This window comes from Mixophyes fleayi, chromosome 8, assembly GCF_038048845.1.
Source record: "Mixophyes fleayi isolate aMixFle1 chromosome 8, aMixFle1.hap1, whole genome shotgun sequence".
Classification (NCBI taxonomy): Eukaryota; Metazoa; Chordata; class Amphibia; order Anura; family Limnodynastidae; genus Mixophyes; species Mixophyes fleayi.
In genome coordinates this window covers 29,500,854-29,520,185 of record NC_134409.1, presented here as the reverse complement: position 1 = coordinate 29,520,185, position 19,332 = coordinate 29,500,854, and the positions used below count along the sequence as shown (strand labels likewise).

Sequence of the window (19,332 nt, the reverse complement as noted above, 5' to 3'; positions counted from 1 at the left end):
TCCCCCATATCATCATCATTCCTCCATATTATCAATCCCTCTGTATCATCAATCCCCTATATCATTAATCCCCCATAGCATCATCATTCCTCTGTATTATCAATCCCCCTGTATCCTCAATCCCCCATATCATCAATTCCTCATATCATCAACAACTCTCCCATATCATCAATTCCTCGTATCATCAACAATTCTCCCATATCATCAATCCCTCATATCATCAACAATTCTCCCATATCATCAATCCCCCCCGATATCATCATCAATCCCCCTGTATCATCATGTGTCCCATATCATCATCATTCCTCTGTATCATCAATCCCCCTGTATCATTAATTCCCCATATCATCAATCCCTCATATCATTAGTCTCCCATATCATTAATCCATTTATATTATCAACAATTCCCCCATATCATCAATCTCCCAATATCATCATGTGCCCCATATCATCAATCTCCCAATATCATCATGTGCCCCATATCATCATCATTCCTCCATATCATCAATCCCCCGATATCATCATGTGCCCCATATCATCATCATTCCTCTGTATCATCAATCTGCCATATCATCATGTGCGCCATATCATTCCTCCTTATCATCATCATTCCTCCGTATCATCAATCCCCCTGTATCATCAATTCCCCATGTCATCAATCCCTCATATCATTAGTCTCCCATATCATCAATTCATTCATATCATCAACAATTCCCCAATATCATCAAACCCCTGATTACGTCATGTGCCCCATATCATCATCATTCCCCCATATCGGCAATCCCCCGATATCATCATGTGCCCCATATCATCATCATTCCTCTGTATCATCATCATTCCTCCATATCATCAAACCCCCTGTATCATCAATTCCCCATATCATCAATCCCTCATATCATTAGTCTCCCATATCAACAATCCATTCATATCATCAGCAATTCCCCAATATCATCAAACCCCTGATAATGTCATGTGCCCCATATCATCATCATCATTCCTCCTTATCATCAATCCTCCATATCATCATGTGCGCCATATCATTATCATTCCTCTGTATCATCATCATTAATCTGTATCATCAATCTTAAGAAAGGGTTAGGTTTAGGGTTAGGGTTAGTGTTATGATTAGGGTAAGGGTTAAGATAAGGGTTACAATTACAATTCAGATAAAGCATACATTATAGAGGCGGCGGGTCCTGGCATTGCCGCTTTAAATCCAGAAATGTCACTATCGCCATTTTAATTGATCATTTGCAAGTACCGGGATTTTCTGCAATCAGAAAGCATAGCAGGCTTATCGGGGTTGTTGTGTGTCTTTTTTACAGTAAGTCTAGATTTCCTGCCTATTGGGATTTTTCTAATCGTCATTCTTTAGTTACAATTGCCATTATCATAATTATGGCAATCGTTAAAACGTATCCCACCCGTTCTTACACTTTGCCAGTAGGAAGGTCTACACCTTACTTCTATAGACTTCCCCAAACTTCAAGTCCTATAGTGGAGACACCACAGACATCTCAAAGTCTGCATTAAACTCTCTTGACCGTAGTCCCCGTACACATGCCAAGCAGACAATAGGCTCTCAACCAGGCTTATATGAAACTGAATGGAGGGAACAGGGATAATGATTTACAAAGACCAAATTAAAGCCTTTTCATTCTTCACACTAGTGTGCCTCTTATAACATATGTAATACCAACAATAATAAAAGAATGAACACATATAAATCCACCAATAATAATAGACTGCACAAATGAAAATATATAATTCCACCAATTATATTATTCTGAACATGTATAATATCAGCAATAATAATAAACTGAACATATCTGATACCAACAATAAAATAGGCTGAACATATATAATACCATCTAGACTGGACATAATTGACTGAACACTCATTGCCTCATTAGTAGATTAGAGAAAAACAGACACCTCTTTGCAAGCAGTTGTCCTAGTTAAACAATGTTTGCAAAAAACAAGGAACACATTAAAATGTTGAATTATTTAATAAGGGATCAAGGAAGTTCACAGAGACGTCTGTGACATGATTAAAGCAGATGCTTCATTAAAAATGTATTTGTAAGAACAGTAAGTATTAAATGTAGAATATTATTGAAAGAGAGAGATACAGACATAGCTATCTATCCTTCCTGCACATGTCATCAATGTACTTCACACTCAAAACCGTCATCATAACTATAAATGAACATAACAGCTTAAAAAATGTCTCCTCTGCAACTAAATACGGTTTATATTGTCCTGGTGGCTGTAGTCTGCTTTTGTATATTACTTTAATATCACAGGAGTAGGGTAAAATATTAAAAATGATGAAAAAAAGGAGTGTTCCTTTAAAGAGCAATTAAGCTGAGTTGCATCCAGGGGAGGGCTGGCACATTTTAGCCCAGGTAGCAAACCTTTACTCAGCAGCCTATTAGGGACATTTTAAAGGGAAAAAAATACAGGTGGCCCATTGACCCAGCCCAAGATAGCACATAATGGGACCTTGCAAAGACCTGGACCTGGGGGCAGATGTCCCCCTGCCCAGCCCCTGGTCGCATCACTCTAGGGTAGTAACAAAGACTGAGTAATTGGCTTGCAGTTTCCTAGGTAACACAAATACTATGACATTATATAGTATATATATATATATATATATATATATATATATATATATATTATAATGTTAGGCCATCACTGGATATGGACATTGAATTAGGAACAGTAAATAGTAAGACAAATACCTTTATTCCTATTGATAAGTAATCTCATTAGGTATTAGGGTGTAATACAACACGCTATTTTTGTCACAATACTATGGCTGTCGTGATATCCAAGATATTCTTAAGAAGCATCTTTCTATGCAGCCTTTTTAAACATTTGTCTTGCACCATGACAACCATAGAAGGGGAGACCCGGCTATTGCGTTACTGCACCCCAACTAGAAGTTAGTGAGAACTACTCCCATCTGTCATGACATCCATGTTTGACTGGGCCTCCCAACACCCAAATATCACACATCCATCAAGTAACCCACTATTACATGTTAATTGTGATCACAAGTCGATCATCACCATAACCACAATGTATTATAAATATATAGAATCCATTCAATCTCCCTTTCTTCAAGTATATGTAGACAAATACAGCCTAAATAGCTTAAAGTTTTGAGAGTGACACAAGTATTGGTTTTCACAAAGTTTGCTGCTTCAGTGTTTTTAGACCTTTTTGTCAGATGTTGCTATGGTATACTGAAGTAAAATTACAAGCATTTCATAAGTGTTAAAGTCTTTTATTGACAATTGCATTAAGTTTATGCAAAGAGTCAATATTTGCAGTGTTGACCCTTCTTTTTGAAGAACTCTGCAATTCACCCTGGCAGGCTGTCAATCAAATTCTGGGCCACATACTGACTGATGACTGCCCATTCTTGCATAATCAATGCTTGGAGTTTGTCAGAATTTGTGGGTTTTTGTTTGTCCAGCCGCCTCTTGAGGATTGACCACAAGTTGTCAAGGGTATTAAGATCTGGGGAGTTTCCTGGTCATGGACCCAAAATGTTGATGTTTTTATCCCCGAGCCACTTCGTTATCACTTTTGCCTTAGTGCAAGGTGCTCCATCATGCTGAAAAAGGCATTGTCGTCACCAAACTGTTCTTGGATGGTTGAGAGAAGTTGCTCTTGAAGGATGTTTTGGTACCATTCTTTATTCATGGCTGTGTTCTTAGGAAAAATGGCGAGTGAGCCCACTTCTTTGGCTGAGAAGCAACCCCACAGAAGTGGCTTTTTTGCTGGCCTTCTTGACACCAGGCCATCCTCCAAAAGTCTTCGCCTCACTGTGCGTGCAGATGCACTCACAGCTGTCTGCTGCCATTCCTGAACAAGCTCTGCACTGGTGGTGCTCAATCACGCAGCTGAGTCAGGTTTACCAGACGGACTTGGCACTTGCTGGACGTCCTTGGGCACCCTGAAGCCTTCTTCACAACTATTGAACCTTTCTCCTTAAAGTTCTTGATGATCCGATAAATGGATCATTTAAATACAATCTTACTAGCAGCAATATCCTTGCCTGTGAAGCCTTTTTTGTGCAAAGCAATGATGACTGCACGTGTTTCCTTGCAGATTACCATGGTTAACAGAAGAAGAACAATGATTTCAATCACCACCCTCCTTTTAAAGCTTCCAGTCTGCTATTCTAACTCAATCAGCATGACAGAGTGATTTCCAGCCTTGTCCTCGTCAACACTCTCATCTGTGTTAATGAGAGAATCACTGACCTGATATCAGCTAGTTTTTTTGTGGTGGGACTGAAATGCAGTGGAAATGTTGTTTTTGGGATAAAGTTCATTGTCATAGCAAAGAGGGACTTTGAAATTAATTGTAATTCATCTGATAACTCTTCATAACATTCTGGAGTACATGCAAATTGTCATAAAAAAAACTGAGGCAGCAGACTTTGTGAAAAATAATATTTGTGTGATTCTCAAAACTTTTGGCCATGACTATACATGGTACAAAATCTTTTACTTCACAAATATAACTTCAAGATCATATAAATGGTACATAAAATTCTTAAATACAGTACATATAATAAAGTATGGTTCAACAGGTAAGATATTATACAATGCCACTCTCAGAAGTGAGTTTCCAGCTTATATCCAATAATGTGTTGCCCCATTCTCCTACTAACTTAACTATTTGTGTTCATTAATCCTTTCTCATGTATATGACTTAAGAGGTTCTTCTGTGTGTGCAGGGGTGTCGAAAACAAGGGGGCATAGGGTGCAGTTGCCCCCCCATGATTTCAGTTGGATGGGCAAGACTGTGTTTTGCCCCCCATGAACGTCTACACAAAAGCCTTCATGCTACATTCTGTATTCATGGTATCTGTTCTAAACTTGTGAAACTTTTTAAAATGACAGATTATCTTAGTATAGCTACCAAATGTTCTTTAATATAGATTGCCTTAGTATAGATTTTAGAGATATATTTAAAACACTCTAGGGGGTAAATGTATCAAGCTGAGAGTTTTCCGGCGGGTTTGAAAATTGGAGATGTTGCCTATAGCAACCAATCAGATTCTAGCTATCATTTTGTAGAATGTACTAAATAAATGATAACTAGAATATGATTGGATTTTCAAACTCGCCGAAAAACTCTCAGCTTGATACATTTACCCCTAAGTGTTCCGTTCATAAACATTTAATAAATAACCTGTATTGATGATGAACAACTATTCACTTTACTTTTGCCCTGAATTTTATGTGGAGGGTCCAGTAACAAACATGAGATATAGCAATTTAAATTTATAGCACAGACCATAACCAGTGAGGCAGTGACTATAGATTTAAACATACTCCCGATCAAATGAGATTAGGCTGTCAATGACATCTGAATAAAAACTAGGTTAATGGCTATGAGAAATGAAATTTTTTAAGATGAAGAATTGGATTTATTTATCTTTCTAACAACTATTGTACTAATTGGCCATTAATAGTAATAATAATATTTATTTAATAATGTAAAAATAAATGTTTGGCCAACCCCTGAAAGACTGACAAACATTAACATAGGGAGTCTTTGTATATCTACAGTCACTGTTACAACTGTCATGAAACGAGAAAGCAAAACGCAAGAAAAAGGGGCTCTATAGTAGCCCTATAGTAGCCCTTGGCCTTTTGCCCCCCATGAAAATTTTCGCTCCTACGCCCCTGTGTGTGTTCATTTGTGTGTGCACCGATAGAAAGCATGAATATCATATAAATAATGGGAACAAGTGTGGTATCAGTTTTTCCTCTCTGTGCATATATGAAGAGAAGAGAGTGTGTGTGAGTGCAATAGGAGAAAGACAGAAAGAGTGAGGGTGTGATAGGATAGAGAGTGCAGTTATGTGGTAAGAGAGAGATAGAACATTTGTTAAGGGAGAGAGATAGTGGGAGAGAACATGAATATATAATATTGTATTGTTAATTGCAGGAATAATTGTATATAGTATTGCAGAGATCATATTGCAGAGTTAAGTTATGGTTATTGAAATAGATTGTAGGCATGATAAATCTGAAATAACCAGATTGCAGGGTTGACAGTATTGCATTTAAACAGTAACAGTATTATTACAAATATGCTAAAAGTCTTGCAGGAGTTAGGGTTAAATACATTATTTTTTCAGAGATTGTAAAGTTAATTAATAGTTATTGCAGGGTGAATAATTACATACTACAGATGTGTGGGTGCCCACATAGGACCATGACCAGTTGTATCAGCCTAGATGACATAATATGTTTTATCATTTAAGCTGTTTGCCCAATATCTGATTATTTTTTAATAATTATCTAAGAGCTGTAGCTTTTGACTTCTGGTATTTGTAACTGAGGTGGGAGGAAATATCCCACCACTCTACTTTTTAATAAATAAAGCATTGGTGGAAAGTTGGTGTAAGACATACTTGCCAACTCTACCGGAATGTCCAGGGGACTCCCGAAATCCGGGTCGGTCTTCTGGACTCCCGGCAGAGCAGACAATTCTCCCAATTCCCGGCCGGCTCTGCAAAATAAACGGAGGAGGCAGGGTTTAGTGGTGCCGTGTACGTGTTTTTGCTGCCCCACCCCCTATTTTTATTGGTCGAAAAAATGATGACTGCTTTGGGGTGGGGCTAACTGCACAATTCTTTGAGCCCCACCCCCACACATCCACGTGCTTCCCGGACCTCCCAGGACACAAGTTGCCAATGGTGGCAACTATGGTGTGAGATTGAACAGTGCTTTTTATCTTCATCCTATATTGTATGAAAATGTAAATTTTTGGGTATAGTTGCTGTGTAAATTAGTTTTTTTTTTATAAAGAAATACAGCTGTTCAATGTTTCTAAAAAGTAAACTAAATCCTTTGACAAGGTGTGGGGTCCTTCTTCAGTCATACTTCTCATTAGCTTGAACCCAAGTTTCCGCTCAGTACTTTGTCCTTCTGTACTTCCTCCTTTTCCCTTCCTATCTCTGTAATGGTCTAGTCACTCCATTACCCCCTCCCCCCGCTCTCCTTTTTCCCCTAGTCCCATCCCTCTTTTAAAATAAAAAAAAATTGGTCATCTCATTCAAATTTCTCTAAGGTTTATCCCAATAAGATGTTTCTGTTTTTGATCTGTATGCTTGTTCAAGTATCTGATGATACGTCTTTGTTCTTTTATCATTGTTTTAATGTTTGTAATGGTCTGACCTTCAATAAATACGCGTTATAAAATATAAATAACAGGTCGGAGGTGTAATATTAATTATACATATTCTAACACATGTTCTATGTGTATTCCTCAGATGTTAAATCTGTTTGTTGCTGTCATCATGGATAACTTTGAGTACTTGACAAGAGACTCTTCCATACTTGGTCCTCACCATCTGGATGAGTTTGTTCGGATCTGGGCAGAATACGACAGAGCTGCATGGTAAATTACCTCCCACATTCTTTATTCCTGAAACTAGACCTGCAATATTCACAAATATGGCGTAAAAAGATGATGATTCCACAAGTAGATTAAACATTCTAAAAAAAGTTCTCCAAGACACTCCAATTTATTATACAGGTCACTTGTTTCCACTGACATATTTTTTTGCTAAGAAATGCTCCATTTTGCTGATTGAAATTGATTACTTCTGTTTGGATTGTTTCCCGTCCTTGCCCTCCTTCACATCCCAGAGCAACCTGCGGTCTTTGCAAAAAGCTGGGTTTGATATTTTACTGCCCCAGGAGCTCTCATGGTGCAGTCACTGAAGTTGTGGGGGGGGTTGTCCTTTAACAGCTTCATAGTTCTGAGCTGTGCTCTGATTAACATGACTGTGCTTCTCTTCCAGTGGCAGGATTCCCTATAAGGATATGTACAAATTAGTCCGAGTCATCTCGCCTCCGCTCGGCCTAGGAGAGAACTGCCCCTACAGAGTGGCATGCAAGGTTTGGTGCCCAGTCTATCAGCCCTTTCCACTCAGCAAGGGCATAGCTTACCTCTACCTTCCCACCTTTCCCTTCACCTAACTGTCCCTTCCCCTCCACCGCTCCACTACTGCACCATGCAAGGGACCTCGGGCTGCTGCCTCCAGGTTTAAATATTGACATTCACTCCCAGTCCCACTAAATCAGCAGCTGCACCCAAGCTAGTCCCTGGGACTCAGCAACACACCAATACTAAACTGGGAGGGTCGTGAGATGATAGCACTGGTGTAACAGGGAAGAGAAGCATGAACAGAAGAACGCACTCTAGGATTGTGTAGGCAACACTATGTATAGAATAGCTTAGCTGGAAAGGTGTATGCTTACATGGTAAAATATGTCTATCACAGCTCCCCTGCAGGGCTCTGCTGTAGGCCCATCGACACATGACTCATTTTAAGGGATCAATGGGGCTGGTGTTTCTTTGGGTCTGTGGATGGAAACTGTTCTTTAATTATAACCAAAGCATCCACACTCTCCAGAGGTCCAGGGTTACTGGTGTTGGGGGGCAGCTGGTGGACTCTTTAATCTGCAACTTGGCATGAGTTGAAGAGACTTGCAGGGAGAATGCATGAACACTTTCCTTGTATGCAGCCCTGAGCATGCTTAGCACTGGTGCATGCTGGGAGCCACGCCACAACACCAGGAGGAAGCAACTGCAGGATCCCTATTTTACAACCAGTAATTTGCACCTTCTGGTCAAGTTATAAAATATCCAGGAGCGATACATGGCTCCTGAAATGCCAGCTCAGTAAGAGCAGCCTGCTACTGTAGTGATGGCGGGCACATCAGGATCTGCATTATGAAGTCTGGCATTAATACTGTACATGCTTGCTCACTGCGATAGTAGAGATCCCGAAAAACAGAAGAGAAGATTTGGGTGTAGGGGGAAAAGGTCTAAATAAGGGCATGATTGCGGTACAACCCCGCCTGAATCAGCTCCTGAGGGTGATGGCATTTATTAACCCCTCCCTCTTCTCTTCTGTTTCCTTCTTTCTTCCTTGTTTCCTGTGTGCTTTTTTTCTTATTGGTTTCCTTTTTGCTGCCCTGGTTATGCTGCTTCTCTTTGTCCTTTCATTGCTCGTTCCATTGTCCTCACCTCACTCCCTTCCTCCTTCTCTGGATCCCCCTGTCCATAACCAGTGGCCGTATCCATTACACAGAGATGTACGAAATGCTGACCCTCATGTCACCACCTTTAGGCCTTGGAAAAAGATGTCCTAATAAAGTGGCTTATAAGGTACAGATCACCCTTATTACACCAGTATCTAGAGAAAGGATTTCAAACAGTTGTGTGAGGCTTACAACCCAATATCATGTAGTAAGGGCAAGAATAGGACAAGAGTGGTAGAAAATAGCATTGTATGTAGTACACTACACTCTATCCACCTTGCATTGAGGCTTATGTGTTAGTGTTTGATTTTATTTCTTGGAATTTCTCCTTAGAACGAAAAAAAACAACATATCTAGCGTATCCTAAGTTCACCTTGCAGAGAAGCTAGAAACTGGCTTTTTACCACAATATAAGCTGAATAGTCAATTTAGTAGTCTATTTTTTGCCTGTGAGAGACATGCTACTATGAAAATGACTGTCGTTTTTTGCCTTACATGATTCAGAACTCACGATACGCACCTTATTTCTGTATCGTTAAAGGGTCATGTTAGGCTAGTTTTCAGCCTTAAGCCTAATGATCGCTAATTTGCTGGCAAAATATAACGTACAGAGTTTAAAACATTTTCATATTTGAAATGATTAATAACTTTCCCTATAAAAATAATATTGCTGTTGTCTACACTCAGACTGCTTCTGCCACCGAGTCTGATTGAACTCTGTGTCAATGTTTTGTCCCAATCATTGTATAAGGTGACTATTGACGTGTGAGGCTTAAGGAAATAACATAATAGACTAGTCAGTCTTCACATGTCGTTTGGCTCCCCCACTATAGACGAGGCTAGACCCCAACATGGAACCCAGTGAGACTTGATAGCAGAGGTAGACTGAGTGGAGGAGGACGCTAACGAGATAAAAGAAATAGAATATTTAAATCAATCCAATTGAAATTATCTAAATTTGCAATTAACTTTATGTTTTTCCTTTTTATGATAGCTCTAAAGATGTATTTTGAACGTTTCGTAGATCCACTTTGTAGCCTTGGATGGTAGTCTATAAGTCAGTCATTACATTCTCAGACAAAGTTTCTCTTTATTTTGCTGGTTCTGGACAGTTAAACCTTTTCCTTGTGTGTGTACTGTCCAGCAATCCTGACACTTCCTAGAATAAGTAGCAGTTAGGGCAGGCCTTGCATGCTCCTTCTGTGATGTTACCTCCGTCAGGAACACTGGTATAGGGTGGAGCTGGGGATGTGGAGGGAAGTTTGGGGAGTGATGTTTCCATTCTTGTTCTGTGTATGGTGTAGTGATTATGTGCATATGTGTGCTTATTTGCTTTGGGTCCCCTTGTCGATATCCCATATCTTGGGCACCCGGTGTTTTTGTACAGAGATTGGTCCTAATGAATATGCCAGTAACGGAGGACATGACGGTACATTTCTCATCCACCCTCATGGCTCTGATCCGGACCGCACTGGATATAAAAATAGCCAAAGGTAAGAATATAAAGGTACAAATAGAAATGTTCTATATGGTTTGTATGGGCGGTACAATATAGACTGATTTATACCCTGTGTCATTTCACCGATGTTTCTAACTCGCAATTATAAACCTGGAATGTAAAGTGATTCAACTACTTTGGTTAAAAAGAATACAATGCATTATTCCCAAATTTAACATTTCAAAAATTGTATAGGTGAAATTCTACAGGCTTATGATACTCAGGTCAAACGGTCCTTGATTCTGTAAACCTTTTTACTCTATGTATTAGAGCTTCAGATCTTTTAGCATAATAGGAAGAGAAGTGGGTACAAATGTATAAATAATTATGCATATTAGAATCAGTACATGACATCACAAATTATAGGGAGTCTACCGGCTTTTAAGACTGCTGATTGGCTCAGAATAATCACATAAGGTTAGTGTCACAGGATATTCAGCCCACAGTTCAGCTTGCACCTACTTGTAGGTCATTTAAATACTGCTTTAATTGCCACTTAAGTAGTCGCAGCAAAAAGTACAAGACATAGAGGAAGGGGCATACTTGTATAGCTGATTTCTATAAGAATCTATGGAGGATATTCTATAAAAGAGGAATAATAAAAATTTTGCTTTGACTTATCTTTAGGATTTCCTTTTATTCCCAACTTATTCAGCACTCGACATTAAAGAAGTAGGCAATTATCCTGTCTCAAGAAAAGAACTATAAATATATCTGTACAATCTACTTATTAAAAAAGGACAAAAAAATGCATTTTTACATCCTCACTACAGACTTTTTAACAGCATATGGTGTAAAATTGCACAGTTGTTCCTACAATGACACTTTTAAGAACATTTTCATGTTCCTCAGGTTTCATACAATAACCCCAACGTGTTTCTTAATAACTATAAACTCCAATTAGACTTTTACTTATCCTGTAGTATTAATGAAAACTCCAGGAGAGACACACTTGTAATGAATGCACATTTTTCCATTTAGTGCGTTCTGAAGAGGTATTGAACATTAAACTAAAAATGTATGTGGGCTTGATGTGACTTGCTTTTATGTTGATGTAAATATAGTTGTGTGCATATATATATATATATATATATATATATATATATATATATATACACACATACAGGAACTCTTTTTTCATTTTGCATTCTCTTGTTCACCGTTTTTCTTCATATGAAAAAGTAAAGTCTTAAAATGCCTTATGTGTTATAAATATTATCTCATTCAAAATTATCCTTGCAGAGGCTGTTGATTATTGGCACCCTATGGTACAGGATGTAGGTAATCATTTTGTGTTGCGACTTCTTACAGGTGGAGCTGATAGACAACAACTGGACTCAGAGCTGCAGAATGAAATACTGGCGATATGGCCAAATCTCTCCCAAAAGATGTTGGACCTGCTTGTGCCAATGCCAAGAGGTAAGGCTATGAGTGGCTCCAAAGCACAGCGACTCTGCACATTCTGACTTAAAGCAGCGATTTGTGTGATTGACATGTATAGTTTTGTCTCAAGACACAATACACCAGTTCATTGTTGGACTGTATGTTGTATGGTACATTCCCAGTTCTTTACCTCCGAGTCCATGCATTTTGTACAAAAAAAACTGCTCTAGAGATAAGTTGTAGCTTTATTGTTGTATCTTGCCTACAGAAAGATATTCTAGCAGTTTCTATAACCATATTCGGAGAATAGGCATGTGGTATGTTAAGCTCAACATGAAGTGTAATGTTAAATTAAAGGGGGCATTTGGCCAGATATTTTTTATATTTAAAGCTGGTGTTATAATGAAATGGTCAGTTAAAGTGGCTGGAAGGCTTCCAAAATATCTAGACAGTGACAAAGACAGACTTGAGCTCTCTTTGCTGTCATATGGTGCCTAAATGGAATATATGCTCTGTGTAAGTTTTTATTTCAAGTGTGTTTCAATAGGGTCAGTGCATCTTTTTTCATCAGTCTTTACTAATAGTAGTTTTAAAGTGAACAGTGTTGAACAACCTGGAACCAGATGATTTTCACAGAGGCATAGAGTGTTTCAGCAGATGAGTGTTTTGGCCATGTAAGAGGCAGGTGACAGGAAGCCACAGACTAAAAATTACAGTAGATAGATAGTGAATGGAGCAGGGTCCTCCAACAGCACAGAGTAGTGATTTGAGAACAAGTGGAAAATATAAGTACATGACCTTATTTAGCTACATATAATTAGTATGCATGAGTTGCAACGTTTACTTACATGAAATAAAATTAAATTTCAGCCATATGGGGTCACTTGTTAACATATGCAAAAGTCAGCCCATTATGACATCACATTTGCCACCATACATAGATTTGAGCACCAAAATGGCATTTTTAGCAGAGAATCTATTATTTGGCTAAAAGTGATGGGTGAATGTAGTGTTTTGTATGGATAGTGACATATGTATGTGTCATTATCCTCTTCACCTGAAACTCTGCTCTCCCCTCTATCCAGCCTGAATGTGCTCATTCCTCCCCACTACTGGTGACGAAGTCCATTCTCTTATATTTTATCCTTTCCACCCTAAACCTGCCCCCTGGATTCCCTCCAGCCTCTCTCACCTCCTTCGCTCCCTCTCCCCGACTGTCTGCTACCAACTTGCTCTCCACTTCAATCTGTCCTTCTCCACTGAAATCTTCCCCTCATCCTTTAAAAAACTCTTGTTTCACCCATTCTTAAAATCCCAATCTTGACCCCACCTCACTCTCTAACTACCACCGCATTTCTCTTCTCCATTTTGCCTCCAGAACGCTTGAGTGGTTTGTTTACAACCATCTCATCAGCTACCTCTCTGACAACTCCCTCCTTGATGCTCTCCAATCTGACTTCTGCTCCATCCACTCCACAGACCCTGCCTTGACCAAAGTCACCAATGATCTTTTCTCAGCCGAATCCAGGGGCCATTTCTCCCTGCTTATCCTCCTGTACTTATCTGCAGCCTTTGACACCATGGATCATCCTCTCCTACTTCACACTCTACACACCATTGACCTTACGTACAAGGCCCTCTCCAAATTCACTGCTCTCTACATCTCCAACCTTATTTCCATACATATTACCTCCTTGCCTCTCCGGTCAACCTTTCCACCCCTCTAGTAACCACATCTCACTCCCTTATCCAAGATTTCTCCTGTGCAGCCCCCCACCATTGGAACGGTCTCCCTTGTTGTATCAGACTATCCCCTTGTCTGTATAACTTCAAATAGCCATTGAAAACTCACCTGTTTAGAAAAGCCAACCAGTCCTCCAGCTTAACCATTTCACTATGTAGTGTACCTCACTCTCTTTCATTCTCCATCTATCCCACTCTCGGTTCTTGCCCTGAGATCCCCTTACATTGGCTCATCCCCATGTGTCATCTGTTTGTCCCGTTCACTTTAGATTGTAAGCTCTATGAAGCAGGGCCCTTTTCTGTCCTGTTCTCATTACCTATAACTTTTGTTCACCAGCTACACTGCGCACCTCCTCCTTGGGCTCTCTGTCCATAGACTCCACTCCTCTATTATGTCACCTCTTTCATTGGCTCTAAACCTGTTAGTTGCGCCCACGCTAATGGGCACAGGTTTCAGCCTGTGCTGAATATACCCCTTTCACCCCTGTAGCTGCGTGGAGAGTTGTAGTGTTATTTGTTGACTGACTGTACTGTTCTGTCATACCATGTACCATGTATAAAAATAATAATAATAAGTACCTGAATAAGGGGTGGAATTGTTAAAACAAGATTTTTTGATTGGATATTAAAATGAGCTATAAAGGCAGCACATATTTATAGGTATTCCCAATTGTTCGGAACTGGTGCAGAGTCTATTAGCCACACAAAGGCACCAGATTTTAACATCTCAAGGGGTGTGATGAGCTACTATTTCACTGTAACGACTTTCTTTCCCCTATCTAAATACATAGTTATTTGCATGTGCTTAAAATAATAAAACATTAATTTGATCATCTTACATATGAAATGTTATTTTATTCTAGTCTATATTAACTTGATCTTATTATTAATCAATAAATGACTCCTGATCATAATAGACTTAAAGATGACAAGATGTAGAGAACATTTATACCATGCAAAGGTAATAGAAACAGTCTGAAGTACAGCCTTTATTCTACAACTTAATAAAAATACTAGGTTTTATAAGGTCTTATCACAGGGTATTGCCATGCTGCCATCTCTTGCTATTATTTGCTGGGTATGAAAAAGTTGTAAATAAAACATAACTTTTTGAAAGCTATTTTTAACCCAGTGGCATGACAATTATACAGCTACCTCAACTGCCCTGTCCCTGAACCAGTTCTGACACTGGAAATAACACCTTTTCTGAGTTGTATAAAGCAAAATGACAGTGAATCGAGCAGCACATTGAAGGAAAACAGTAAAGTTCATATTAATGAGAATGCTGATTATATGTGATAGTATCAGTCACAGTAAGCAATCTGCGATGGTCACACAAATCGCCTGCGCAGATAGGTCATGATATTGCTTTGTTTTGTGTGAACCTACTTATGCTTGGGGCGTTAAAATATGCACAATTGTACGTAAAAATTGTCCATGCTGCTTTATTTTTGCAAATGTTTATCACAGACTCCAGTAGAACAGTGTTCTCCATCCTGTAATTATTTTGAAAAATGGAAGAATACTTTACTAGACCAGAAGCAATAATCAAAGCAGGACTTATTATTATTATTATTATTATTATTATTATTATTATTAAAATTTTATTTATTTATTTAAGTATTGTTTCAGTATAATGTTTCTTTAGAGGAAAACTGTGAAATTGTTGGCCAATGGCTGCGTTCTTTATGTGGGTTTGGCTATCTGCTGATCAAACTAATTGGGATTTGGTTATTCATTTCGATGGACGGAGAAAATGATCTGTGAAATATGACCAAGAACTTGGGGTATATTTACTAAACTGTGGGTTTGAAAAAGTGGAGATGTTGCAACCAATCAGATTCTAGCGATCATTTTGCAGAATGCACTAAATAAATGACAGCTAGAATCTGATTGGTTGCTATAGGCAACATCTCCACATTTTCAAGCCCGCAGTTTAGTAAATATAACTCCTGGTCTTTCATTTCTCAAGTTGAACAATCAGATCTGCCTATGTAGGCATCATGTGTAAAGATCTTAAATTGTTTATGTATCAGGTGATAATGTATCTGTAGTATATTAGTCAAGAGGTCTGCTGTGTGTTCTTAAACATATTCCACTACGATCACAAATGTATTTCAAATTACATCTGTTCTGATAAGCTCCTAAAACTTCTAAATATATATTTGTCCATGTTAGTAGCCTTTAAATAAACCAACTTGTACTATAGGTTTGGTGGTACTTTAAGAGTTTAAATAGAATCTTATGCTCATAACAGGCATATTAACAATGTGTCATAAAACCACAAGAGGCAAGATTTTAGGGTGCTCAGTGTCCCATTATTCTTCTTATTATTTATTTATAAGGCACCACAGAAAGGTCCATAGTGCTGTAAAGAGAGAATACAGTAAAACAGCGCAAGGCAAAAACAAGAATATAACAGTAAAGGCAAAAACAGTGTACTACAAAATAGGCAAAACAATAGGATACACAGCAAATGAATAGTCAAAGCAGCAGGAAATAAAGTGCGTGGCGGGGAATAGTATCTTACAGTAACCAGAGGTAGGAGAGCAAATTAGCACAATCTGTATCCAGGAGAGTAAGTGCAGCAACCAGGATCAGAGCCAGTGGGTGAGGATAGAATGGGAGATACAGGCGAGCTGGTGGTTTACGTAATGAGAAGAGGAGGACTCCAGTGAAGAAGGCGCTGCTCATGAGAGTTTACAATTTAAGGAAGAGAGGTAGACAAACAGGGTGATAACGAAGGTACAGGACAGTGTGAATAGGGTAGTAGTGGAGGGTTAGGAGAGCTGGTAGACTTTGATGAAGAAATGGGTTTTGAGAGAACAGTTAAGCCTTGGAGAGAAAGTGAGGTCCAGAGGAAAGGAGCAGCACAGTAGAAGTCTTGGGGCTAGATTTACTAAACTGCAGGTTTGAAAAAGTGGAGATGCTGCCTATAGCAACCAATCAGATTCTAGCTGTCATTTTGTAGAATGTGCTAAATAAATCATAACTAGAATCTGATTGGTTGCTATAGGCAACATCTCCACTTTTTCAAGCCTGCAGTTTAGTAAATATACCCCTTGGAGGCAGGAGGGAGAGGAGGTAATGATTGAGGAGCAGGGGCAGAGGTCATTGGCAGAACAGAGGGGACAGGAGGGCGTCCATGGGAACACTCCACTTTTCCCTTTGGACACAGTCTCTTATGTCCATGCCCACATGCAAAAAAGTTGCTGTGTCAGAGGAATGGCCAGAGATAGACTTACACTCTTGTATTACAGAACCAAAGCAAAATAATACATTTGACTAAAGTATAAACACTAGCGAATAGGGCCCTCTTACCGTCTCCTTCACTATATGTCCCTGTACTGTTGTTATCATTGTATGCTCAATTTATCTTCTTGATTATACAATGCTGTGGCATATGTTGGCACTAAAATGATAATATAAGACAGAGATTTTGTTACTTTACTTGGTGTATTATCTACTATATCACAAGGGTAGAAAATAATGATTTAGTCAACAGAAGAAATAAAATACCTGGTTTTAGGAAGGTTCACAGTTGCTGCCCCCAAATCCTGCTATTTAACCAATGCCTTAGGGCAGTGATGGCTAACCTGTGACACTCCAGGTGTTGTGAAACTACAAATCCCGGCATGCTTTGCCAATATATAGCAGTTTATTGCTGGAAGGGTATGCTGGGACTTGTAGTTTCACAACACCTGGAGTGTCACAGGTTAGCCAACACTGCCTTAGGGGTATATTTATCGAACCTTCTAGAAAGGAAAAGTGGAGGTGTTGCCCATAGCAACCAATCAGATTCTAGCTCTCATTTTCTAGCGTGTACTATAACTAGATACATGATAGCTAGATTATGCCTGGTTGCTATGGGCAACACCTCCACATTTCCTTTTTAGACAATTTGATAAATCTATCCTTTTAATCGGTTTCATTGTAGAATCAGCCTTGTCAGAAATGATGAGGACTAAGAACAACTTTTTAAATATTTTTTAAACACCCCCTCCTCTCCCACCAATTCAAACTACACCATAACTACACCCATATGTAAAACCCTGGTGCTTTATTTCATTAAGAGCATGAGAAACACAGGTCCCGCTCTTCCTCTGCATTGAGGATGGAAATATATTTTACATTACAGTAAAAGCCTCTTCAGTGGCAGTGAAAATAGAATTCTAAGCATTATCAGCTCCCCCAGCTATGTCTAATTCAATGCACTGTGATTTAAAGCGCAGCATGTTTTAATGCAGTGTGAAATTAGTTGAGGCTCTCTGCACCTTCACTTGTTTGCGTGCTGTGTCAGACTGACAGCAAGATATGTGAAAAATCACTTAAGAAGCATAAAACCTGATAAGTTTGCTGTTCCTGCCAGAATGTCGCTTTTGTAATAATTCACTGAAATAAAAATCCATAAAAGAATTTAATTGATGTATAACTCAGGTTTAAATAAGAAATAAAATGCTGATTTGTGAACAAAAAGACACTGAGCGTTTGACGAGACAGCCAAAAGAGCTGATAGGATTGGCACTCCGCATTAAGTAAATATTCTTACATTCAGATCTTAAAGAGAGATTATTATGTATAAAACTCAATACTGCAATGTGAAGTGAGGAGGACTAATTTATCTAAATTAACCCTTCATGGGTTTTATTTTTATCCTCAGTCACTGTTCCAGATAATCATTACTTATATAGTATATTATATTTCTTAAATAACATACCTTGCAACTTCCCTGACTTCAAGAGCTCAATCTCTTCCACAGACACATTTGTTTTGCGGATCAGAAAGTTGGGAGGTATGACCCATTCACTGCTGTTCTGTTAGTATTGCTGTGCGCACCTGTCCCGTGAATGGGTGTTTGGAGGGGTGGTAAGGGACAGCCTAGAACGTCTAGAATGTTAGGCACGCCCCCAGGGGTTTGGCCATGCTCCCATCACTTCCCCTTCAACCATCTATCCCGATTCAAGGTCCGGCAAAGTTGGGAGGTAAGAAATTACGTGATGTTATCAAGCAGACCAGGCCCGGCGCTCCCATTAGGCAAGGTTAGGCACTTGCCTAGGGCGCCGGGCTCTGGAGGGCGCCACAAGAATCTAAATTACTTTAAAACTGTGCGGCGACCGCTGACCATACCTGTCACGGCCGCCGCACAGCATTCAGATGCACGGGGGAGAGGGGAGAGGCTATTGCTCACCACCGCCGCCTCTCTGCTCCGTCTCCTCCTCTCCACTCACTAGTGTCAGTGAGTGGAGGGGAGGAGACGGAGCAGAGAGGCGGCGGTGGTGTGACAAGGTAAGGAAAGACGGGGTGAGGGGGGAGGAGGGCACCGATTTTTGTGGGGGGGGGCCGCGCCGATTTTTGCTGGGGGGGGGGGGCGCCGATTTTTTCAAAATGCCTAGGGCGCCATGGACCCTAGCACCGGCCCTGAAGCGGACCATGCATTATTGTGGCACCATCTTGTAGAGATTATCAGCAAAATGTTTGGCTGTAAGTTTTTGTTTTGTAGACTAATTGATTGGGGTTAAGGTACACGGCAACAGACCCTGCTACTAGTAGACTTGCAAGACATAAGGGTAGATTTATCAAACCTTCCAAAAATGAAAAGTGGAGCTGTTGCCCATAACAACC

The 19,332-nt window shown here is 39.5% G+C and overlaps 1 protein-coding gene across 1 annotated transcript in view; it reads left to right on the top strand.

Moving 5' to 3' along the window:
- CACNA1E (calcium voltage-gated channel subunit alpha1 E) overlaps positions 1–19,332 on the top strand; it is a 93,259-nt gene that overhangs the window by 58,457 nt on the left and 15,470 nt on the right. Inside the window, exons 32-35 of the mRNA XM_075182273.1 lie at positions 7,307–7,434; positions 7,841–7,937; positions 10,474–10,579; positions 11,896–12,003. Of these exons, the coding sequence (XP_075038374.1) occupies positions 7,307–7,434; positions 7,841–7,937; positions 10,474–10,579; positions 11,896–12,003 (439 nt within the window). The remainder of the gene's footprint in view (positions 1–7,306; positions 7,435–7,840; positions 7,938–10,473; positions 10,580–11,895; positions 12,004–19,332) is intronic.